The following is a 26775-nucleotide window of genomic DNA, read 5'->3' as shown; positions in this document are numbered from 1 at the left end:
TCTAGTACATTTAACCTTCAGGAACTGGATTAAATTAGGGGGAGGACATGTTCAGTTGTTTTCAACCTTAACACTTTTCATCCTTAAAAGATGCAACATTATAAATACCACAAGAGGTTACCATGAAGGTAGCAGTGTTATTTAGAACTAGTTTTAACAAAAACAGAGCTTTAAAAACATTTTAGTGGTTTTAACAGCACTACACGTGATTGAGAAAACTCACAAAGTGAAAATATTTAGAATCAGATACATCAGTTAAGTAAATAAAAAACAGAGTTGTGTCATTCAGATATTCCAGAATGGACACAGTAAACGTTTTGATTTTTTCCCCTAACATTCTACTCAGAAAGTTAAACAAGTTCTCCACCTCTTGGATTCCAATAGCTAGATGGGAATTTCTTGTAAGGCTCTTCCATTCTTTTGCCACCCTATCTCTATAATGTTGACATGCTAAGAAAAAGAGTGAAACTACTACCGTTTAGTCAGACATTTATAGACACCTTCACACTCTGAACAGCTTTGAAAGTGAGTCTGATAAGATACAATTTTATAAAGGTAAAGGTAAAGGTTCCCCCACACATGCGTGCTAGTCGTTTCCAACTCTAGGGGCCGGTGCTCATATCCATTTCAAAGCCGAAGAGCCAGCGCTTGTCCGAGGATGTCTCCGTGGTGATGTGGCCGGCATGACTAGACACCAAAGGTGCACGGAACGCTGTTACCTTCCCACCGTAGTGGTCCCTATTCTTCTACTTGCATTTTTACGTGCTTTCGAACTGCTAGGTTGGCAGAAGCTGGGATGAGTAACAGGCGCTCACTGTTACGCGGCACTCGGGATTCGACCTGCCAAACTGCCGACCTTCTGATAGACAAGCTCAGCGTCCTAACCCACTGAGCCACCGCGTCCCTTCACAATTTTATAGTCATTAGCTAATACTGCATTGAAACCAGATTTTTTTCTGAGCAGCCTCTCTGCCTAAAGCAAAGGCATCCAACTCTAGAAGCTAAATTATAACCAACTGGCAAATGTTGAAGAGGTTACATACTCCTGGGCGGTGGGCGGTGAGCAACCCTGCCCCAACATTTTTATAGTTTTGTTCTCTTGTTTCACAGGTAAAATTTCCAGAGTAAAATCTGAAAAAGGCAACATGTTTCATTTTAGGGTTTTTTTTTAAACACTTACATGAAAAAGAGCAAGTTACAAAAAGCATAAATTCAATCTTAATATAAGACATTCATAGTACAGTCGGACGTATACAGTAACTTGACACTAACCATCACAATGAAGATTCAAACCTTGTCATTTAATAAACACATCGGACAACCAAACTGCTGCCGTTCTTTATTATCCCAACTACTAAGAACAACATAGGCTTGCAGTTTTGCGACTTTAAGTCCCAGACGGAGAAGATATCACAAGTCTTTTAAGCTTCCCTTCCATAAAGGCCATTTGGGTGTTATAGTGAACCACTCACTATTAATATTCAAAAATTTATCAGCAATTCTTGTTTTCAGAAATGGCAAAAGTACTCTAGTAAGGTTACACCCAATGGGAGCAAATTGGCCCCAACTAATAATCTTGAATACTGTAAGGACGCAGCCCTAAAATCACTAGGGGGTAAACCTCATTAATACCAAGAGATTTACTTCTGAGTAAACAGGCATAAAGTTGCATTAGAACCTCTGTTTGAGCACCAAGTGTCTTACGAGTCTACAAAATTACTGATGCTTTAGAGTCATTCAAATGTTACAGATGTTAACTGCTGGTCACATTTCTAACTAAAATGTTCAGAATGCTTTCACACAGATACCTACAAATTCTTCTAGAAATGGCACTGTATTAGGTAGCATTAGTTGTATTCTGAAATACACCCCACAGTGGCAATTCAGTTTACCACAGCGGGTGGAAGGTTTTCAGGTTAGTTTGGCAAAGCCAATTTTAGAAATTATAATCAGTCACATTTTTTTAAAAAAAGAAAACCCTGGTAGAGAGATTATGTACCAATATGTGGAATGTAGCCAGGTTTGTTTTTGGTTTTTGCAAAAAAAAAGTTATTTCTTTAACTTTTTTTTTTAAAAAAAATAATAATTTATAAGTCACATTGGTTTATCAGGTTTAGGAGGGAAGAGCTAAACCCTATCGGTCCATGATTTGTATTTTATGAAATTATTTGTGAAAAGTGATAGAAGCAATTTTAAAAATGTGGATTCGCTATTTCTATAATTCATAAGTTTACATCGTTTAAAGATGCAGAATTTAAACTTATGATAGACATTAAAAAAGAATTTGTAAACATACCACCACCCATTTTTCACATCGTCGTAGCTTGTTAATGTGGAATGGATTTTTCATAATGCAGCATGTTGGCTTGAACCATAATCCCAACCTGGGTTTAAATGGATTTAAATGCCCCACCTAAAATTCACCGGTTAGATGTAGCCTACACATCTTCATGGTGGATGCAACATGAAAAGGACAGGCTTCTGTGAAGGCCACACTGAAATGAATAGGAGTGCCATATTCTTGCCCAAGTCCTATTTATTTCAACTTGGGCTCTCCTAGGACTCTAACTTAGAGAACAAGGTGCTCCAGCACATGCTATGCGAACTGTAATTCTACGAAAGATTTTTGTCACTTGAGTTCACAGTAAAGCTGAAAACGATCAGAGTCAGTGCATTATTTCCTCTACAATCCCCCTCCCCACATTTCCCGAGAATTTCTTTCCCCCAAGTAATACTGAGTCAAAGGCATATTGTTGTTGAAGATGTCTCTGTCTTCGTCTTTCATATCATAGCTGAAGCATGATATCTGCAGGACTTCTGTAAAGGTACTTCCAAATAGCGTAATAATGAACTGCAGCTGCTGTGGCAACAAACAGATGCCAGATGGCATGGGCAAATGGAATTATTCCATCACTCTTGAAGAAGATCACTCCCATACAATAAATTACCCCTCCCCAGGCAAGTTCTTGAAGGCCATCCGTGTTGTTCTGTAGATGAACAGAAAAGGGAACAAGTTTATTTTTAACCCGAGTGCATGTAAGAGAACAGTCATTAACACTAAAGGAAGACAGTGCAATTTCTGTTCAGACTATACACAGACAAGGTAAAGGTAAAAAAAAACAAAAAAACCTATTCAACAGGTATTGACATAAACAATAGCTGCTGGCTTAAAACCAAAAGGCTCTGTAGTACAGCATCCTGGCTTCTGCAGTGACCAGCAATATATTCATTGCTTTAATGGAGGGAGGATTATTGTGACCTAGGACAGTATTTACAATCCTCTCCAGTAGCTACTGGTTTTGCTATAATAAGTATAATAGGGAGATATGGTAGAAGAGGAGAAGGGGGAGACAGATCTATGGGGAGAGGTAAAACTATTCAGGCCTAATGATCCATTCCTGTGCCTCTGCTTGTGGAAGTAAGTTGGACAGTCAGATGGAACAGCCACAGACCTTGATACTACTTCCAATGAACACCAGGTTGGTCTCTAATAATAAATGTTAATGTTCATGGCATTATAATAAATCAAAGAGTTAACTAAATGGGTAATAGCAACTTGTATAGGTTCACCTTCTGCCAACCTAGTACTTCACAGTAAAGAGACTCAGACTTTGGGCTAGGGATAAGGCGTTGTAACACTCAACATCTTCAATTTCCACCACTCTTCTCCCTGGGTTTTTTTTTGGGGGGGGGGGCTACCTTTAAGGATATATGCTGGCTACTTCATTACCTAGTGGAAACCTTGACTGAGCAGATACAGATAGCCTTAAATATAGAGATGTGAAGGTTTCCAAATTTAACTTCCACGCTGAAGTCAAGGAAGTTCATGATTTCATGGATGATGTGCATTAGTTCGGATTCCCCTCAAAAGCCAATGGATCTGATTAAATTCTAGATGATAACTAAGGCTCGGTGCTCCCGTCCCTTAGGGAAAGCAATAACAAAACCCTTGCCTAAGGAAATATTTCTGAACCCAACCAATTCCTACCACCTCTCTATACAGCCAAACTAATGACAAAGGCAGTAGCGCTGCAACCCCAAATGATTCTTACAAGTAATTATCTACATCCCTTTCATCTGGGTTCAGACATGATCTGGCACAATAACAAGCCCTCAGTCCCTCTTTTGGATAATCTCAATTGGAGAGATGCGTGCCGTCTCTCTCCCCACAGGCTTTTATACTACTGACCACCATTTCCTTTTAGAGCGTGAGGAAATGCTCTGTTGTCTGCCCATGCAGTGCTAGGAAATAGTTTCCAGGATGCTGGACTTTGATTCAGCAAAGGAATGCAATCCCTATTAACAGAATGCACCCAACACCAGTGGGTCAACACTGTTTGTGTACATCCATTAAAATTATAACTTTCCCGTTAATTTAATATTACTAAAAAGTCTTCAGAAATTAGACAATGACCAGGCTATTATTCATCTGTTTATCTGATTGATATACTGTACTGCCTTTTACACAGGAGCTCACAGAGACCGTAAGGAATGCTCCCTCTCCTATCTTCTTCCCTACAAAAAAAGTTAACACCCTTTCACTCACTACTTCTTAGCTTTGTTTTTATAGGGTTCCCCCCCCCCCAGTTTTTGTGTTTTTTTTTAACAATGATAACTGATTTTGGCATTTATTGTTTGCTCTAGCTTTGAAGCACGCCACCTAGAATCGTTTGTTTTGTGAAATGGGCAGCTATATAAACAGGACAAATAAGAACAACCCTGTGAGGAACTTTGGGTTGAGCGAGAGCGAGTGACTGGCTCAAAATGTAACACCTCTACTCTGCGAGCTGCATTGGCTTCCGGTTGCCCTTCGGGTGAGATTCAAGGTGCTGGTGATGACCTATAAAGCCCTTAATGCCTTGGGTCCGGGTTATCTGAGGGAACACCTGCTGCCGGCATCAAGCTCCCTTCGTCCCGTGCGCTCCCACAGGGAGGGCCTTCTCAGGATACCGCCGGTTAAGGAATGCCGGCGGGTTATTCCCAGGGGAAGAGCGTTCTCTGTGGGCGCGCCTGCCCTTTGGAATGATTTACCTGTGGAACTCCGGACCACCCCCGATCTGCGTTCATTTCGCCAGGACCTGAAAACCTGGCTTTTCGATCTATCAGGCCTGGACTGAAGGGGTTTTAGCTTTTTAAATATTGTTTTAATTGTTGGGCTTAATTAATTTAATTTAATTATATTATCTTTTATATTGTATTTTATGCTGCCCTGTAAACCGCCCTGAGTCCTTCGGGAATAGGGCGGTATATAAATCTAATTAAATAAATAAAATCAATAAATAAAATCACCAGTGAGTTTCTGGCTGCTGGGGATCTAGAACTTAAGTCTCCTATCTCTTAGTTAGTACAACCCCTAACCACAACACCACACTGAAGATCTTAAGAAGTTGCCTCTTTTTTACATTTGTGTTGTTTCAATACTAAAAAGAAAAAAGAAAAAGGGAGCAAAAAATAAAGTCAGCTTCTTAGTGCTCTTTTAAATTAGAAGTATATCAGTGATTGCACAAGTTTTTTTTTTAAAAAATGCAACTATTTAGCGAATATGCATTCCTTACCATGGAAGTTACAACTAGAGCAGGAGAAAATCCCATTGCTAAATAGAAGAAGAGCTCCACAATTTTATACCTATGTACGAAAACAAAAGGTACATTAGCCTGCAGTTATGAAAACTGTGCTTTCTTGCTTCAGAAACACAATGTATATTTGCTTCAGTGTCAGCTATAAATTCCTGTTGTTTGTGGACAGAAGATGGAAGTAAACTTCAGCAAATATCTAATGGTAGATTTGTTAATTATATGTGAAGCAGCCCACAAAATGGGAAGAGTTTCTTGTTGGTTTAGTTTCCATGACTGGTAGAGAAATAAACAGCATCTGTAAGCATGTGAGTGTGTATCACTCTCTTGCCTTCTCTCACCAGTATTCGGAATGAATACTTTTCCTTACTCTGGGTGGATGCGTTCCTAAGTAAGGGACAGAAAAAGATGCACACACCCCCAAGCACTTGTGAAAAAGTATCTTGTGCAGCCCAGCATAACAGACTTCAGCAAGAGCACACCCTTGATAGTGGCTCAAGATCTGCATAAGACTTCATGGAGTATGTGGAAGGTCGAGCGGTGTTGGGCCAGAACTAAAATAGTTCTGATTTGTGGTGGATTTAAGAGTTTCTAAAAAATGAAACAGGTCCTCAAACTTCGTAAGAATAAAGGCACTGATATTTTCTTTTAAAATTTGCCCCAATCCATCCCCAAGTTGAAGAAAACAAACACTAAAAACCTTGATTTTTTTTTTTTTTGGCCTTACATGCTCAAAAGAAATGCTGTGTGGTCCACAGACTGTAAGTCTGGCACCCGTGCTCCACAGCAATCCTTTAAAGCAGGGGGGGGGGGGTCTCCAAACTTGGCAACTTTAAGACTTGTGGACTTCAACTCCCAGAATTCCTCAGCCAGCCATGGGAGTTGAAGTCCACAAGCTGCCAAATTTGGAGACCCCTGTTTTAAACCAACTGTCTCCACAAAGCATGTGAAAAGATACTTCAAACAACACATCTGGAGGCAAACCATTGGGCTAAGCTCCTCTAAAAGGTCAGTCACACTTACTAGCGTAACAATAAGCATAATGAAAACTTTCAGAGCCTAGTTTAGTTTTTTTTACTTCAACTCTCCCAGCCAGAAACAAAATATGTGAATTTAGAATTAAGAGAGTTCCATTGAGAGTATTCAGAGCCTACTAATTGATCTTCTGCACCTGAATGAACTCAGTCAGCCATAAATCCTGATCTACCTTCTGTCTATTGCTGTATTAGAAAATATATTCTCTAGAATTTTAATATTAAGAGTACAGTCTGGGTATATAGAGTGGAATAAAAAATGGCTCGCAGCCACATATTCTATTTTTCCCCCCCATATAAATCCAAGCTGTTCTCATCAAGCAGAATATTAAGTGCTGCTTTAATTATTTATCAAAAAGAAATCTTAAAAGCGAGACAAGTGATTTTTTAATAGGTTGATAATGTCCTCATGATGTCCTACGAGAAGAAAATTAATAATACAGAATGCAATTATAGCAGAATAAAAGAGTGTGATTAAATGAAAATGGTCTGTTTTATCCCGAAAATGCAGTTGACTGGCACTCTGTTCCAATGGTTTTTTTAATGTAAAAATACCACATATAAACACTTATCAAAGAGATGTATCTCTAAATTGAGAAAGAGAAAGAGATCATTTCAAGACTAAATCATGATAATCCTTACTTTTCATGGTAGAGAAATACATAAAAAGCTCCTCCAGCAGCCATTAGCCAGATAAACCAACGCATATGAGATGCCAGAGGTCCAAGTTCACGAAGATTTAACCTGAAGGAATATATTTAAATGACTTTCTGAACTAATAAAAGAATGGTATATTAAAGACAAAATATTTTTTTTCCCAGATGTTAAAAAAAAAATCTAGTCAGGAGTTCTCAAAGGGAGGAACGCATCCTTTTTGTAATTAATATGGTTTTAGTTTTAAAAAAAAACGAGAAAAAAGTTAAAATGTAGCTGTGCAAACGCATAATGTTTAAGCTTATTTAGAACATTCATATTACTGGCATTAAATAATGAATGGAAAAACTTAAGTTTTGACAGAAAATTACAGGAAGTCCTCAACTTACAACAGTTCATTTTATGACCATTCAAAGTTACAACAGCACTGAAAAACGCTCAGCACTTATGACTGTTGCAGAATCCCCTTGGTCATGTGATCAAAATTTGGATGCTTAGCGACTGGTTCATATTTGTGACGGTTGCGGTGTCCGGGGGTCACGAGATCAGCTTTTGCGACCTTCCGACAAGCAAAGTCAATAGAGAAGGTCAGATTCACTTAAGAACCATGTTACTAATTTATAAACTGCAGTGATTCACTTAACCATTGTGGTAAGGAAGGTCGTAAAATGGGGCAAAACTTACTTAACAAATATCTTGCTTAGCAATATAAATTTTTGGCTCAATTGTGGTTGTAAGTTGAGGACTACCTGTACATTTTAATTTATTAATCCCTATTACACTGGAACCTAAAATTAGCTCACAGTTTCATAAAAATGTACACCGTAGCTTCTTATAACAATATAATTTGATTAAAGTTATTTCAGTTTTCTGAAGAGAGTAGAGTGTTAAGTGCAGCATCACGGAATATTGTTGCCTCACATTTAAAGTTAGAGCTGCGGTACATTATTTGGGGGACGGTCCTCAATAAACATAAAATCTGATTCTGTATTAATCTTGTGGGATCAGGTCAACTAAGTTGAAAATGAAAAGACAAAAAAAAACCCCGACAATTCCCCACCACCACCCAACTTAATCTATCAGATGGAAAACAAATTTTACTTTTATTGTTTCTAGCCTCATCAGATTAGGAGCAATTATTTAACTAATCCTTCAAATGATGGTAATATGGCATTACATTTGTTTTCTACCCAAGAGCATATATTTTAATCCTTACCAAGGTGCATATGATGCTGCAATGAAGATATAGATCACCATTCGGTCACACATATGAAAACAGTGCTCCATTGCCCTAAATTGCAAACAGGGAAAAATTCAGAAAAAAGTGCCATTAAATTATTACCCTGGAATTCCACCCAAAAAGAACTAAGCAGACAGAGAAAACTACACTAGTCAAATAGAAAGATCAGTTAAAAGTTGCTTGTTTTCTCTAGCCTTTGGGGGGGGGGGAATCTGCAAGGCATCTAAATCAAACAAGTATCCAAATTTGTTTTTCTGTTCTTTCTTTCCAAAATCATATTTTGATTGTATTTTAGAAATGTAAAATTGAGCAATATTAGAGTCTTCGGTTCAAAGATTTTATTCATCTGTCCTATGAGGCTTTGTTTTTTCTTTAATAAATATTTTAGCAAAAATATTGAAGAACAGAAAGTTCCAAGTCATTCTGCTGCTTAAATTCTGGAGAAAAGAATTCTTGAATTTACTTTGCAATTCAGCTTAGGGTTTTGGTACCTGGAGAAGGAAAAAAGGTCTGTGTTTTTCATATATATATATTTGGGGCAGACCAGACCAGATCAGCCTTTCACCGCAGTTTACTTCTATGATTGTGTATTAACATTGTTTAAACGGATGCTATTAAAAGACTTCATTTATCATACTTGTTTGACAATTAAAGCTAAGTGCCAAAATGGTTCTTGTGTGTAATGAAATCTTCAGTCACTTGCAAACTGGCTTATAGTGGCAGCAAGAATGCCTTTAATTTTAGGGAATTTTGCTTCCCCTCTACTTCCTCCCCCACCCCACTTACTAAAATTGCTGGAAGGAAGCAACAAGGCTTCCTCCTTCCTCATTGTGACCTTTCAACAATGTTTGGCACCGGGAAGCCATTTACATTTTCTCTATGCTTCCTGACAGCTTGCTGATCTGCTGAGGAGGAGGCTGCTGGAGAGAAGAGTCTAATATCCCATTTGGGGAGCTTCCATCACACGTTAAGGCTTCCCAGCAGTTGAGGGATGAGCGCGCTCCCTGAAGCACATGCAGCCAATTCCCATTCTAGTATATATTTAGGCTAAAGATTGACATTTTACTCGTTCCGTGACATTTCCATCTTTCTATTGCACGCTCAATTGATCAAAAATAGGGTGGGTGGTCATCAAAGCATTTTTTAAAAATACAGCCTGGATTTCGAAGTGGATAACTTACACTAGAACCATCGTTAAAAAGGCACGACAAAGAATATTCTTCCTGCCTCAGTCCAGAAAGTTCAGCATTGCCCCAGAGGAATTATTGAGTCTGTCGTTTATACTTTTACAACTGACTGCTCTGGTACAGCAACCAAGCAAGACAGGTACAGACTCCCAACCATAGTTAGAACTGCAGAAAGAACAATTGCAACCAGCCTGCCTCCCACAAGAGGGCCTGTATATTGGCATGGGTCAGAAGGAGGGCTGACTACAAACGCCTGACATCCAGTCTCAACTCCTCCTCTCGGGACACCACTTACAGGGCACTGCAGGCCAAAACAACTGGATACAGAGGCAGTTTTTTCCTGCTAGTGCCATCACTCTATTGAACATCCAATTCCCATAATACTGTCTTATACCTAAGTATTTTTACCCATGTGCTATGGCTGTAGTATTATTACTGTCTTTCTCATCTTCTCTACTACCCCCCCGTTATTGGTATCATTATTATGATTATTACTGCTCTGATGCTTTGCATGTACACTGAGAACTTCTGCGTTGGCGACAAATTCCTTGTGGTCTCTAATCACGCTTGACCAAATAAAGTATTTGATTCTGAATGTTTGGGTGCTTTAAAAATAAGTTAACTGAAGTGAGTTTTTTTGACCAGGCTGATGATTTGTTATTTTACTCCCCTAATTAATGTTTATGCTTTAAGATGTCTTTAGATTTTCTGTCTTTTTTTTAAAAAAAATAGTGTTTGATCATACCCCATATGTGTCCAAATGAATAAATCCTAGAACTACGTATTCTGTAGAAAAAGCTAGAAGCAGATAAAGATAGGGCAATGCTTTTGTATTTTAGAGACCAGTAAGCATTCAATAAAAAGGAAGATGACTTGTGTAGGACACAATATGAGACTCAAGTTAGCTTACCATTAGTAATGACAATGCAAATAGACTACTTTATAGATGCACAGATAACTTGCCAGTACTATACATAATTAAGTGAGATGGAATTAAGTGATACCTATTCCAAAATGTGGTAATTCTGAGAATTCTTCCTTATAAATCTGCTGGGATTCAGAAGTTTATCTTTGGAAGGACAGCACTGGAATTATTTGTAATTATGAATGTGTCAGTTGTGTTTTTAAAATAATATTTAAATATAGGCATCTTAAACTGCAATGGAGCACTGTGGGCAGACTGAGATAGAAGTTAGTCCTTGACTTATGACTACAGTTGGGACTGGAATTTCTGTTGTAAGTTGTTGCAATTGTAAGTCAAGTTGGATCTAATTTTATGACAATTTTTACAGCAGTCATTAAGCAAATTACTGAGGTTATTAAGAGAGCCACATGGTCATTAAGCAAATTCAGCTTACTGGCATAAAAGTTTGCAAATTGCTATTGTGTAATGCTGCAGTCAGTCATAAATGCAAACTGATTGCCAAGTGCCCAGTTGAGATCACATGACTGCAAGGATGTGATGACCGTAGGCTGTGACGTCATAGGTGAGTAAGTCACTTTTTCCAATACTGTCATAACTCTGAACTGGCATTAAATGAATGGTCCTAAATCATGGATTACCTGTACCATTGACCCTAAATTGTTGTGAATGTAAAAACCATTTTTAATATGTCAAACAGGGACTGAAAAAATGGAATAGGTTCTTCTAGACCAGGGGTCAGCAACCTGAAACAGTGAAAGAGCCACTCGGAACCGGTTCCCTCACAAAAGGAAAAACTGGGAGCCGCAAAAAATGTGTGCACATGTGCGTACGTGCGCGCATGCGCAGAACAGGGTTTGACTGAAGAGTGGAGCCAAGGTGAGATATGCACCTACCCTGCATATTTGAATTGATCGGTTGAACTTTTTTAGTCCCACTTTTTTGGGGGGGGGACTGCACATGGCAGAGGACTGGGAGCCGCAGGAGATGGCTGAAAGAGCCGCATGTGGCTCCGGAGCCGCGGGTTGCAGACTTGTGTTCTAGACTGTGTGATGAAACTGAGGAAGAACATAAGCTAACTGGCTCTTAGTTTTCTTCCTAAAATTAGAAAAAGGGATGCAAATGTTGAGGGTAAGATTTGGTTTTCTTACATAAGCAACTGTTGCAAAAGACCATAATTCTACGGAAGTTAAGCCTTTATGTTGTAGTTTCTTCATCCTGAAGTTCCATGTTTGCTAATGAATTTCGAGGTACTAACTAAAAAAATGTCTCTAGATTATTTGATTGCAAAAATGTAATAAGTGAATATTTTAAAGAGTTTATATTCCTGCAAAGTGGGACTAAGTCCTATGATCAGTGCTAACGAAGTCAACATTTGCTCCTGGTAGCTTACTTTTCAGGACATTTTGTGGTCTAGCTATAAGGGAATATTTAAAACTACAAAGGATAAATTATATCAAGAAGAACCATTGTAACAAATCCATTTTGCTCCGAAACATAACAACATAAAAGACTTACTTAAAAGCACTCTTAGAAACAGATTACAGAATGTAGGAAGAAAGTGCCACAAATCTATACCTTAGATGACTCTTCTTCCAAGAAATTATATGAAACACTGTTGAAACGATGAAAAGTGCACATAAACCAACTCCATATATCCATGCTGTTATCTTTTCCCACTGATCCTCAGAGTGTCGATGAAGGAGGGCACTACCCACAATGGCTGGGAAAATAAGAAACTAGGCCAAAAAACACAACACAATGTATTACTTGCTGTGTCCCTCCTCTGTATTTTGCGCCACTTATAATTTTGCCCTCTTCACCTTACATTACTATGCCAATACTTCAATAAGGCATTTGGCACACGAACAAAGCAGCCCTACATAAAACAATGAATCGTCTGAAACCTTCTCAAGATCTCCTGGGCACATAAGAGGCTGGCCCAGAAGACATTTTATCTTGGATAGCTGTCAAAGCCCTGATAGTCACATTTTTTCCTCTGGCCTTTGATTCAAATGAAGTGAAAATAAATGGGGTTTTAAAACAAAATTAAATTATCCTTGTTGTTGTTAGTTCCGAAGTCGTGTCTGACCCCTCGCGACCCCATGGACAACGTTTCTCCAGGCCTTCCTGTCCTCTACCATCTTCTGGAGTCCATTTAGGCTCACGCCTGCTGCTTCAGTGACTCCATCCAGCCACCTCATTCTCTGTCGTCCCCTTCTTCTCTTGCCCTCAACCTTTCCCAGCATTAGGCTCTTCTCCAGTGAGTCCTTTCTTCTCATTAGGTGGCCAAAGTATTTGAGTTTCAACTTCAGGATTCAACTAGATCATCCTAGTATACAACAAATACATATATTTTTAATCTCCATTTTTATCATGGAAAGGAGGAACAATTTTCCTAATTTCCTCCAGCATTTAATCTCAAAATCACTCAGTTATCTTGAATAGCAACTTCTGTTATTGTATAAAATTGCTGTGTCACAAAGACACACCATGTCAAGGGACAAAGTAGCACCAAACTGTCAGGCAACATGTTGTGTTTTAGATCAAAATAAGCTGAAATTAAATTCACTGTGCAAGTGAAAAAAAAAGCCAGAATGTTTACAAAATATCTAATGTGTTTGCTTTAGATACAGAGAATCTTGATTACTGTCTTTAAAATTGCTGGATTTTAATTGCTGGTTCAGTAAAAACTATAAACTACCCATTATAAACCATACTTTAAGCTTAGAACAAGTTGTGAACCAGGCTACTATACCTTGCTCAAAAACAGGGCTAAACCAACCAAATTTTCTGTTAACATATTTGTTGTAAGTGGTTGTCTTTAAAATATAAAGATGTCTAAAATATTTTCACAGCTTGCTTAAAATGCACTTGTTTCTATGATGATAAGCACCCTAGACATTTTATTCACTTATATGCATTAAATACTATGAAAATGTTTATGTAGTCCAAGATGCATGACATAAGCAAATACTTTCTATACAGTATTGTGGTACCAGCCAATACATACAGTATATAAATAATCAATTTATTTTCAGATGCCTCCTTAGTTCCAGTTTACAAACACACTTGTTATATGAAACCACTGTCCTTTAACCAAAAATTAAAAATCATACCCAATTCTCTTAACAGTTAAAAAATACCATACGTATCATGTTATTTAAAAGATTTCTCAACTAGACTATTGCAACTATGTTAACTTTTACACTAACTATCTAATCTATAATTGCTGGTCAACCTAATATAAAAGGAAAATTTGAAATAAGAGGAAGATATACAGAAATAACAGAAGAACGATTTAGCTGACACAGACCAAATAAGAGGCAGGCTACTTGTTGATCAGCATTTTAATAATTGTAACACATTTTGCTAAAGGGAAGGGAGGAAAATATTATTTCCTGCTAAGTTTATTAAAATCTTACTATTTCAGTTTACTGTCATGATAATTTGGGGAGAAAAGGGTGAAGGACTCAAAACCTGATATAATACTGAATTAGATTACTATATTATATTTACTATAATAAATATATTTAATGAATTTCATGTCCCATGAAAGGAAAACAATGGAAAAGAATCTACAAGGCTTTGGTTGAACCCTCACTTTAGTATAAAGTGCCAAAACTGTACAAAAACCCAAAAAAACCCACAACCAGATAAATGAATTAAAGCAACGCATAACAAAAGGAAGGTCCCCTGATCTAATAAATTATCAATTTAGCACCAAGAACTAATAATAATGTATTTACCTTTGTGCCTTGCCACTAACTGTGCCCAAGCAATTTAATGTAATAACACTATATTATCTTGGGAGATCATGTATGGAAGCTTAATAAGAATTAGTGCATTCTGCCTTTTAAAATGCTTTGAAATGAATTTGACTCTTATGAGTAGATATGAGCATCCAGTTCTCCTGACAATAACATGCAAGTGGTTTGCTACTGCCTTCTTAAGACGTTTTGCCCCCCCCCACACACACACAGATAAGCTGACACTCACAATATTTTGATGTATTAATTTCCACAATTGATTTATCTGCAGATGGTGCATTTTTCACTGTATCTTGGTTAAAAAATTGAGGGTCTGCTTAATTCGTGGACGGGCTTATGCACTAGCATATACGGCAGGCAGGAATCAGAATTATTTTGACTATCATATGAATTGACTTCCAAGAAATCTACTTACCGCATGAGTGTAACAGTTAGCAGCATGCTCATAGCAAGTAGGTTTGTAACGACTGTTTGCTGGAGCTGGATGATTCATGAATCTGTTGAGATAATTAATACATTAGGCTGAGGCAGATTAATATTGCAAGAATGTAAAGGAATGCATTTATTTATTGACTTAAATTAATTCATATTTTAATGTGTTTTGATACTGAGCATTAAATAAATACAATGACAATTTGGAATTTCATTAAAAGTGCTTTTCTCCACACTTTAAATCTCACTTGGCACAACAAAGCACTTAGAATTTAAAAGTAACATAAAACAACTATAAATGCATTAATGCATAGTACATCCATTTTACTGCAACATTATTTTTGGGAAAGAAACCCATGGCAATAGGCATCTACACCCTGAAACAAAACTATTAAGAGCTTGGGTAATAAAGGCATGATTTGGAAATATTATTCTAACTTATTTCTCTTTCATAGTAGAAAAGACAGCAATATTTTTTGAAATTATGATAAATAAACCTAAGCAACTTCTTTTAGGATTCTATTTCCTAATTTCTGCTTTTTTAAAAACATCAACAAATCTCCATAATTTAAAAACTCATCTCTAAATCTTACAATTCAAGAAATCTACATCAGGGTTTTATATATTCATTCAGCAAGTGGAATAAACTGTGCTTATCAGTGCTTCCTTCCAATTAACTGATTCAGAGATTCAACTAGAGAGTATCCTGTAAAAAAAGAACCAAAACATTTGCCAAAAAGTTATAACATATAGCTCCAAATCTTAATAAAAACAGAGCATGTTGATGATGTTATACTTATCACTAACCCTGAATGTGCACACCAATTTTCATTCCAATAACTAAAGCTCCAAAATATATATCACTATAAGACTATAAAATGTTTCCTGGCTCCTTTTCAAAACCACATGGGATTAAGTTGTGCTTTGTACTAAGAGAAACAAATCACAACTTTCATTCCGTTTCACTCTTCCTAAAATTTGAATAAAGTATTATAGAGTCAAATCTGTTTGGAACATGAAATAAAAAATACAGATTCTGAATGTATAAATCAGTCTTTCAAACTTCAGCTAGTGTCAAGCAGACTAGTTCAACTGGGGGAAAAAACTCATTTTCTTGTGCAGCTACTCTCCTTACCTTTATAAAGTCGCTATATTCCCCAACGAAATGATTCCCCAAATCATATCACTGAAATGTAGCCATTTAGTACCAAATCAGCAATACACTCTCAGGGTGCTAGGTGGTAATAAAAGTAATATTTTGCGAGTGTCTGCCTTCTGCACACTCCCTGATATAGAGGTATTTGTAAGTCCAATTGTGCTTAAAGCCATTTAATTACTAGTAAAATGTTAGATTACTAAACATTTAATTTTAGTAAGTTAGATAATTCATAAATCTGTTTTAAATACTGCATAGGAGTTCTGCCTTCAATATGGAAATATTGCTTTTCTGTTCAAAATGTAAAAAGAATGGAAGGTACAAACTTTCTTTCTATTCCACACATACATTCTACATTCACAAACTTTTAATCTAGGAGCATAGTCAGCCTTTAAAATTTACATTCATTGCTTTTAAAGTACCGGTAATAGAAAAAGAAAAAGGAACAAAAAATACAAAGATATTATGATACACACACACACACACACACGTTCAAAATAAAAAAAACATAATTGCTTTAAAAAAGAATTTAAAAAGAATTTCTTTTAAAAAAATGTAAGTTATGAAAGTAAAATTTCAATTCTTTATATACTTACCTAATATACAGTGGATACAAAAGTCTACACATCCCTGTCAAAATGCCAAAATTTTGAGATGTAAAAAAAATCAGACCAAGATATTTCACTTCAGAATTTTTTCCACCTTGCCACCATATAAGCTGTACAATTCAATTGAAAAACAAACTGAAATATTTTAGGGGGGAGAAATAAAAATAAAAAGCATAAATAACATGGCTGCACAAGTGTAGGAGCCCAAAAGACTGAATCTTTGGAAATCTTTGCCAACTTTGGGAAAATCTGCCAACTCTTCCTGCAAAAGTGCTCCAAATCTGCCAGATTGGGAGGTCATCCCCTGTGCACAGCCCTCTTTAGGTCACCCCAGAGATGTTCAATTTGATTCAGGTCTGAACTCTGGCTGAGCCATTCCAAACTTTTGATCTTCTTTTGGTGAAGCCATTCTGTTGTTGATTTGGAGGCATGCTTTTGGGTTGTTGTCATGTTTGTTTTTTTTAAATCGCATTTATATCCCGCCCTTCTCCGAAGACTCAGGGCGGCTTACAATCTAAAGCACAAATCAATGTGCTTAGCAATAGCCTTCATTCTATGTATATGCCTGCTTATTAGGGCTTTTGCCCCCCCCCCAAGCGGCATTATTCCAAAGTCAGCTTATTGCCCCCAACAATCTGGGTCCTCATTTTACCTACCTCGGAAGGATGGAAGGCTGTCAACCTTGAGCCTGGTGGGATGCGAACCTGCACTAATTGCAGGCAGCTGGTGTTACTTAAGGTGAAATTCCTCTTCACCTTCAGCATTTCAGCAGAGGCCTGGAGATTTTATGCTAAAATTGACTGATATTTGGAACTATTCATAATTCCTTCCATCTTGACCCTGAGAAGACCCGCCCTGTGGGAGCGCACAGGACAAAGGGAGCTTGATGCCGGCAGCAGGTGTTCCCTCAGATAATGTAGATATAAGTCTCTTGGCAACCTCTCAGATGAGTTTTCTTCTTGTTTTATTCATCAATATTGGAGGGACATCCAGTTCTCCGGAATGTCACTCTTGTACCGTATTTTCTCCACTTGTGGATGACTGTCCTCGCTGTGTTCCATGGCAATGCTCTATAAGCTCTTTGCAGATCACGACTTTTGCTGTAAGAGGCAACTGAGTAAATGTCAGAAAAACTCTACTAAAACAGCTGAACATTACCTGGGCTCAATCAGAGTCATTTTAAATTAATGGCAAGGGTGCACTGGCTACCATTTAATATTAGCTTGGATGTGATTGGTTAAATTCTGAACAAAGCCACATCCCAACTTATAAGAGGATGCACACATTTATGCAACCACTTTACTGTACATTTTTGTTGTTACTTTTCTCTCAAAATATTACATTTTTTCAATTAAATTGTACAGCTTATACGTTATGTTAAAGTGGAAAAAATCTGATTTGATTTTACCTTGGTCTTTTTTTAAAACATCTCAAAAGCATTTTAACAGGGACGTGTAGATTTTAATATCAACTGTATGTATTTTATTACTTATGCAGTTGTCATGCTTTCTTTTAAACTTATTGTATTTTGTATAAATGAGTCCCATATTTCATGACATTAGTCCAAAGTTTATGTTCATAGGCAATCCACACATAACAAGCACAGCCACCTTAAAATACTGTCACCTTAAGTCTTTGTAGAAGTTTGCTGGCCAAAACTCTGCTACACCAATTGTCAATCTACAGTATATACTGCCATAGTACAGGTGTCTTAATGACTGGTCACTTAGCGACTGTTTGATGTTATGGTGGACCCGAAGTTACAGCCACTGCAGCACTTCCACGGTCACTTAACCGACCACAGGGATGCTACAGGGCTACCCTGCCTATCTTCCCCCAGTCCCTCCAGCTCCCAGCAGGGAACAAGAAGGGAGGCAGTATGCCATGGTAATCATAAAAGGTGAACTAGGGTTAGATAGATCCCACCCAGGACTGTACCAGCAACCACACAGTTGATGATATTGTAACCATGGCAAAAACTGTGTTTGGAAGAAGAGGGAAAAACACTGTTTAAAAGTGAAAACAGCTAAAAATTAATTTAAGGTATCTCACTGCAGGCTCAGCACCAGGAGGACATGGCACGAAAAGCAGTTACTGTACTGGGACAATAATTTTTCAGTCAGGGGGAACGTGAGGATGAGTCATAAAATGTAGAGAATGAGGAGGAGCGTTCAGAATAGCGAAAATGGTGTTCACACAAAATCTATTACATTGAATTGAAAAGCCATTTAAGAGTTTCCACAAGTTCATGCTACACTTTTTAAAACAAGTGCAAGATTTAGCTTTGCTGAATAGTTTCTCTTCTATGTCATTAATTTTCCTTATACAAGTGGATTCTCGATCTCAATTTGCAAGTTTCATACTCACTTTGCACAGCTTACAGGTTCGATATACAACAAACTAGAATTCCTTGCATGCATAAACCTCTTCTGCACAAGGAACATGCATTTAATTCCAAAGATGGCTTCTTATGAGAGGCGGAGACTCAGAGGCAGATAATTCCTACTTCTTTGTTTCCTATGTATCTTTTAAAGTGTGCTACATATTATTTTGAAAGATTTATCATTACTACGGAGCCTAATATTGTAATCCATAACAGGCATCTCCCTGCAACCATTCCTTCACTGTAAAAAAAATGCTAGTCCTATTTATAATCTACTCTATATGTCAATCTACAAGTTGCAAATGGTAAGAAAGGCTTAGGGCTTTAATAACCATAACTCCAAATAGAACAATTTCAATAATTCTTCTTACCATGGCATCATCCTGCAGCAAATATAACAAAATAGTAATTACCGTAATCTCTGAAGTTTATGGACAGGTGAGAATATGGAAAATATCAGCAATTATACACAATACACAATACGCCTTCCCAATGTAAAACTCGGTGGAAAGTTTAAATTTGTCCAGTACTTACATGACCCAGAAACTCTGAATGAACAGACATGGGAAAGTTGGAGGGGGCACAAGTAGATCTGCTTGGGTGTCCTAAGTGTATCCTTGTAATATCCTCTGAGTGTATACTCGGCATCTTCTCTTTCCTTTAGAAGGGCTGGAGAAGTAGAATACAGTATACTACTAGCAGAAGGAGACTGAAGTATGGCACATTGAATCAATAGTGCACAACTAGTGCGCTGCTCTCCTTCCTGGCCCTTTCCCAGGATAAAGTCAGCTGAAGGTTTGTAAATAAATCTGGGGCACTGTTGTGTGGAGGGATTTAGCACTCTTAGGGAAAAGGTTCACCAGAGCTTGCCAACAGATATTTGGCTGTATAGATTCCTACACATACTCCAGTGATTTTATAATTAACCCAAGGTTTCTTAGCAATATGTTTCAGAACCAAGCTACACCATTTCCTTAAGCCATGCATTTTATTGCTATTTTCTGTTGTGAATCTCTACACATTTCTTTAAAGAATAACTAGCTTGATGTCATAAATCCTTCTGTATCAGGGCTCAGTATCTGTTATACTGAACTACCTCTAAAGCAGTGGTCCCCAAACTTTGCAACTTGGCGGTGGGCTGGAGGGGAAGAGGGCTGCGCAAGCGGTAGGCTAGCACACGCTCAACCCGTGTGAGTGGCGGGCTGGTGTGCACGTGTGCACAACTGGATTCAAGCATGCTGGCCCGCCACTCGTGCAAGTCAAGCTGTGTGTGCGCTGGCCCACCACTCACATGGGCTGCAGCCCAGGGGTTGGGGACCTCTGCTCTAAAGCTTTTTCTATATCATTCGCTTTATGACTCTTCCCATATAATGGTTTTGCTCTTTTTTAAAAAAAAGTCAAGAAAACTGCGACTAGTTTGCATCACAGTAGAATAATTTACAGTATTAAACAGCATTCATGTAATTTAAAAGCAGAAATCCATGCAGGTGACAAGACACCGACTTACAAATATAATAGGAACGTGGATTTTCCCCCCTATTTGAGATAAGATATTCCCATCCTCCCTTTTCTTCTGTCTCACCAAAACAATATGACTTGAATATTTCCTTTAAAAGCAGAGTTGGCTTAAAAACAAGCCAAAAAGTTTAGCTATATTGAGTTATTACAGAACAGAAGTAAAGTGTTCCATCTCTTCTGCTCAGCCCATTCATTTATATGCATGAAAATACAAGCATGGAACCCCAAGTCTTAGCTTGCAAGTAATTCTTGGTTACTTATGGTAACCACTAATATAAAATAGCTCTGAAGGGCAATCAAAATTAGATTGAAACAATCCTTTTAATACAGGTTGTTTGATCCATAGCTATCAGAAGCCACATTGCAGTTTGCTCCCCAAAATTAGCTTATTAGCCTTCCTCTTGTTAACCTAAGATTGTTTTGCAACTATTCACAGTTGTGAGCAATTGTATTCCCCCTTTATATTATTAAGTTTCAGTGGCAGCTAATGGAATGTAGAGCAGCTATGGACATTTATGATGAAATCTATTGAAATGCTTATGCAGACTTGTTAATTAATATCCCACCTTTATTATTTTAATAGATCACTTATGGTGGTGAACATATTTAATATTTCTTCCTCCTTCTGTTTTCCCCACAAGAACCTTGTGAGATGGAGGGAGGGAGGGAGGGAGGGAGGAAAGAGAGAGAGAGAGAGAGACTAATAAAAGTGAGAGTTCAATAAAAGTTTTTTAAAAAAATAAGGTTATCTTTAGGCTATGTCTACAAGGCAATCTTATTAGCATATGGCTATCTTCAATTTATTTAATTTCTGCATTTTAATTAATTATTTTTGAAAGCTTAAAATGCACCTACTGGCACTTCTACAATGCTGTGCTAAAGATGCCTAATTGGGTCAAATTTGTATATGATTATTTAAATGACTAAAAACTCATACTGCAGTCTTGAATTATCTTATCAGAAGAAATGACTGGATTTTTAAAAAAATTGATTCAAATGAATCTTAAACTAATAAACACACAGATCAATGCTGCCTAGTTTTTAAAGGGTAAATCTGAAAGGAATAAAAAAGAACATACATCATATTCTAATCTTGTTCTCTTAATATTTATTGGCAACTTGACAGACAATCCGCACAATTTTCTTGGCAACAAAGTTGGAAGTGATTTGCCATTGTCTTCTTCCTAGAGTTGACATACAATGAGGGGGGCCATAGTCATCCAGTCAGCTTCTCTGCCTAAACCAAAATTTGAACTCAAAGCTTGCTGACTTCTAGCTTACATCTTTTAACGTAGCCTCCAAAAGTCAAAACTGATTCCAAGGCACAAACACAAACACACACCTTGGGATAATTAAGATACCAGTTTTTGTGATACAAGTTAAAATTCACCTCACTATCTTGCTGGTATGAAACAATCCTTCCAGACAATTAACTGAGCTGCAAGTCTCTTCAATGATAAGAGACAAGGACTGGAAAACTGGTAAGTGCCCTCTGATATTCAAGCCAGATCTCTAAAAAAAGGGACTTTGGTAATCAGGCTGCTACATATTTATTTTCAAAATGAAATACCGGTAAGTTTTTTTTAAAAAAATCAATGGTTACAGTAATGGTTGGTGTGTACAAAAATTGTAAGGTTAATAAAAAGTTCATATCACAATTAAAAAAATCATTCCAACATTTTGATTTTGAAAATATAGAGCTGAATCACCTGGAAATATTTTGGTTATTTTGATGTAAGAAAGCTAAAAGGTTAAATCTCCTTCACGACTGACTCTCATAGATTTCATAACACTCCTATATTGTATTCTTGGTAATACTGTAATAAAAAATATGTTTGTCACTAGCTTCTTTTGGGATTTCCCACCCACCCATCTTTACCTCTCACTTCTGCAATTCCCAGATGGTCTCATCCAAATACTAAACCAGACTAAGTCTCCTTAGCTTTCTAGATCAGCCAAGACTGGCAAGTTACTGCTACCTACTACAGTTTGACCTAAGGACTTTCCCTTAATTAAAGGATGGATCCAAAATTTACAACGGTCCTACTCTCATTATCTGTCTCCTTTAGCTGTCTATTTTTAACTGTGTAAAAACTTGCTCCCAAATAATTGTTCTTGACTCATATGTGAAAAAGAAAAAAAATGTTTTACATCTTTTTCAAAGTAAAAATGATAATATAAAAAAGAAGAAAGCCAATGCTTTAGCATATCCATCCAATGTAAATAATAGAGGCATGTGTTGCCATGTGGAGTTGGATCATATATAGAGGCAGGTCCAGTCATGCTTCAAATTAAACTATTCTTGTCTCTATCACATCACACTCCAATTATTCCTGAGATTTTTACAGAAGAAATCTGATACATTTTCCAAGCATCAAGATATCTGTAGCAAAAAATACAACAGATGTGACTTTGACCCCTTTATCACATATTGTTTAAAAAGACACAAACATTTGCATTATTATTTTAGCCCTATTGTTTCTGACCTAACACATACTTGACTCATTTTTACAGACTCTATTAACATACAATATTTTCCATATTACTTCAGTATATTGTTCCCAAACTGATTTTAATCCTTTCTTTGCCCCTCAATCTGATGAATCTGTCCCACAACTATATGAATGATTCTGAAAAATAAAAAGGGGGAAATGGAAAAGCTTTCTAATATGCTATACATGAAAGAGAAATGAAGTTCAAATAAGATGAACAAGACAAACACCGGATACATGAACTTTCACCCACTAGTAGAAGATGAGAAACTTCATCTGACTATGATCTATTTCCTTTCTGAAAAAAAAGAACTATAATCACGTCTACTGTACTCTCATCCATCAGCAGATGCCTATTCAGTTTTTCTCAAGCAGCAGAGACAATAGCCACTTCCTTCTTCTTTCATATATGTATAAATTTAAGAATCTGTCAACAGCAAGTATATGCAATACCAAATACTCACATTCCCTGTAACTTCAGCTGTCTCAGTTGTCAGTTTCAAACAATGTACAGATTCATTTTTATTTATTAAGGAAATGTATATGGCTGCTCACGATAATTCTAGGTGATTTATAGAAATAAACCCCCTTCTCTCACTTGGAGTTATAGTGGAAGAGAGGAAATCACAAAGTGCATTGATGCACCAGGAGAAAAGAACAAGGAAGGGAAGGGAAAGGAATCCAAGAGTTTGAATTTCAGATGACCTTCTGTCATCTGTCATTCAGGCCAGTAATGTTTGCATTCCTTAGAAAAATAGCTGTATTTACAGGAAGAATGTCAGAGAATATAAATAGATGGTGCAGGGGAGAAAAAGGAGGTAAAATTAAATGTGATGTAGAAAAAAAGCAATGGCAATATGCTTATAAACAGCTTGGATCAAATTAATGTCTAGTGAAGTGTGTTAAAACAAAACTAACTTGCATATAAATACTCTTTCTCTCAATTTTTCTGTACTTCACAAAACCACTTCCAAAATCAGATGCACGGACTAACATTCCTATATGTGATTTTGGACAGCAGAGAAATGTCATTATGAACTTACTTTCAGAAACAAAATTAATTTTATCATACACAAAATGTCATTATGCACCTTTTATAAACTCTAAGCAAAAAGGTTGTATTCCATCAACAGAGATACAGCAAAGGTCTAGTATTAGAAGCAAAAATTAGCTTACCGATAAAAAAACCCCCAAAATAAATGATGTATGCCAAAATAAATCTCACCTGGAAAAAAAAGCAGTTGAAAAAGTTCACTATTCCCAAATACGGCTTTACAATGACTATACGTGCATTTTTTTTTACATCACTTTATGGAACTCATCCTCAAGTGATATCTCTTCCCATCTTCCTGCTATCAACCATCAGTACCTCCCGAATTCCACCTGTGCTGAGATATGCACATTGAACTCTTTTTAGACAAACAACCTTCACGGCATTCAAAATTGAGTGCGGAGAGATTAAATCCATAAGCACTTGTAAAAGCCTCCTGGCAGTAAGTCAAGACCGCAGCTCCTCTTATAGGTTTCCAGTCTTTTAGAAAAGAGGCAACGATTTACACATATGCCTGACTGAGATATACGGTATACCCACAACCGCATCTACATCCTTTGTATTCTGCTTTAATCAATCACGATCCACGACTCGCGCCCTTAAATCTATTTTCACTTGACCCTCCACACGACCACCGCAGGTTATCGTGCCAACTCAAATTAAGATTTAGAATTTAGATTTTATTAAGATTTATATACCACCCTTTCCCGAAGGACTCAGGGCGGTTTACAGGGCATTTTAAAATCACATCAATATAAAATACAAAGTTAAAAAGAGAATTAAAAGATTAAATTATCCCTGAAAATAAAACCCCAGTTAAAATTCTCAGCCTGGGCCAGAGAGCTCAAAGAGCCAAGTCTTCAGGTCTCGGCGGAATGAACGCAGGTCAGGGGCAGTCCTGAGCTCCACGGGCAGCTGGTTCCAGAGGGCAGGTGCACCCACTGAGAAGGCCCTACCCCTGGGTGTTATCCGCCGGCAATCTTTTACCGGTGGCACCCTGAGAAGACCCTCCCTGTGGGAACACACTGGACGAAGGGAACCTGATTAAGCTACCTTGATATTCGCTCTCTCTCCTACACCGCTCCCCCACCACCTCTCTCACCCCCCAAAATTAAAATCGGCAAATTAAAATTCCCTCCCCCCCCCCCAAAAAAAAGCATGCCATGAAACGGAGGGGGAAAGGGATAGCGGAGCCCCCACGTTTCAGTCGCTAACTCCAACCGGAGAAGGGAGGATTTAAAGAAAGACACGTGGGGTTGTTTTTTTTATTTTGTTTTGTTTTTTTTTAAAAAAGAACGTTTTATTTTAAGAGGTCGCTTATTCTCGAGGCGGAACGGTGGAAAAAGAAGATCTGGCAACGAGAAGGATGCGGAATCTGCCCAGAGGAAAAGAAAGCATCGGAGGGCGAAGGCACCTATGAGCGGGAAGCTGCCTTCCTCCTAGAGAGGAAGAATTGCCGCCGACCCTTAAGCCTGCTAACGGAGTACCTCGCCCTCCCCCCTCCCGCCCCCAAAAGAAGCCTCCCGCCATGCCTCACCTCCTGAATTTCTCCTGGAGCCGCCGCATGGGGGGGCCAGTCGACCCGCCCCTAGTCGGGCCGGCGGTCGGCACGGGGGGCTCCCGGCGGCTCCCGAGGCAGCGAGGGCCGGAATCCGGGCCTTCATTGGCTTGCCAGCCCGCGCCGCGGAGGCGAAGCGCCGCACAGCAGGCCCAGAGCTGCCTCCAGCAGCAGCAGCAGCGCCGTGGCCGCTGCCGACTCTTCTCCCGCCGGGCAGCCGGCTCCAGCCTCCCGTTTTCACCGGCTCCGGCCCGCCCCGAAGTGTCAGTCGAGGCCGGGTAAAACCCCGCCCACTTTCGAGACGGCGGCGGGGGAGGGGGGAAGGCGAGGGGGGAAAAGAAGCGGCGGGAGAACAATAGGCTGGAGCGCGCGAGGGGCGGCCGGGCGGGGAAGGGGCGCGAAAGGGAAGAGCCGCGAGGCAAGCGCGCGCGCGCGCCCTCCCTCCCTCCCTCCTAGGGAAACCGGCCGACGTGGGACCGGCTGATGCGCGCGAGAGGCTCACTTTTCCCTGGACGTCGAGGCGAAAGCGGTGAGGCGTGGGTCACGGGAGCCACTCATCTTTCCCGCTCCGCCACCTCTGGAAAGGAGAATCGCTTCTCCCAGATAACGGGCAGATTCGCCGGGGCCTACCGAATTGCTGCCGGAGGGTTGCGTGGCGTCCCTCCAGTGCAGACCCGACGGGGGAACGAGCCGGCTCCGCCTTTGTCATCGAAAAAGGCGCCACGATTTAAAGTGTGCTCGCTGGAGGCGCGTCTGCTGTGGGGCGCCCTTTCTTTTCATAGTAAAAACGGTTGCTGGGGCCTCAAAAATCCCCCTTCGCCATCCCAGCCACTCCGCTGGTCATTCGCCCAGAGAGGAAGCTTGCTTGCTTAAGAAACATGAGGGGATGTTTCGCTGGATGTTTTAACACCCCACCCGTGAAGTAGATGGGCCTGTTGCATCTCTGCACGATCTGTTGCCCTGGTTTCATCTGGTTAGAAAAATATTGCTTTTGTTTGATTTATGGCTTGCCTTTACTTCAAAGCACCTCCATTGTGCTTAGCAATTCATCTTCCAAAATTTTCCTTCTCAACTCTAACTAAGCCTGTGAGGTAAGTTGGGCTGAGAGACTGACTAGCCCAACATCATCCAGTGATGTTCCACCGTTCCAGTTCAACTGTTTCATCGCTATTGAAATTGACTAAATCAGAAACAAAT

The 26775-nt window shown here is 38.7% G+C and overlaps 1 protein-coding gene across 1 annotated transcript; it reads right to left on the bottom strand.

The window, feature by feature from the left end:
• On the bottom strand, nt 1–25804 carry MMD (monocyte to macrophage differentiation associated). The gene is made up of 7 exons (XM_081317271.1): nt 25558–25804; nt 14796–14877; nt 12189–12349; nt 8478–8552; nt 7250–7351; nt 5556–5625; nt 1–2987 (listed from the first exon to the last, which is right to left on the bottom strand). The coding sequence occupies exons 1-7, from the start codon at nt 25584–25586 to the stop codon at nt 2787–2789; spliced, it is 720 nt and encodes a 239-aa protein (XP_081173397.1). The 5' UTR covers nt 25587–25804; the 3' UTR covers nt 1–2786.
• Nucleotides 25805–26775: the final 971 nt, after the last annotated feature.

The sequence above is a fragment of the Vipera berus genome (assembly GCF_964194415.1).
Source record: "Vipera berus genome assembly, chromosome: 2".
Taxonomy (NCBI): Eukaryota; Metazoa; Chordata; class Lepidosauria; order Squamata; family Viperidae; genus Vipera; species Vipera berus.
The sequence above is the reverse complement of the archived record's forward strand: the minus strand, read 5'-3'. Positions and strand labels throughout refer to the sequence as shown.

Coding starts and splice junctions, on each gene's coding strand:
- MMD (XM_081317271.1), bottom strand. CDS start 25,586: ATGCGGCGGCTCCAGGAGAAATTCAGGAG. Junction 7,352..8,477: donor GCAGCATCATATGCACCTTG/GTAAGGATTAAA, acceptor ATATTCCTTCAG/GTTAAATCTTCGTGAACTTG. Junction 5,626..7,249: donor GTATTTCTCTACCATGAAAA/GTAAGGATTATC, acceptor TTTCGTACATAG/GTATAAAATTGTGGAGCTCT.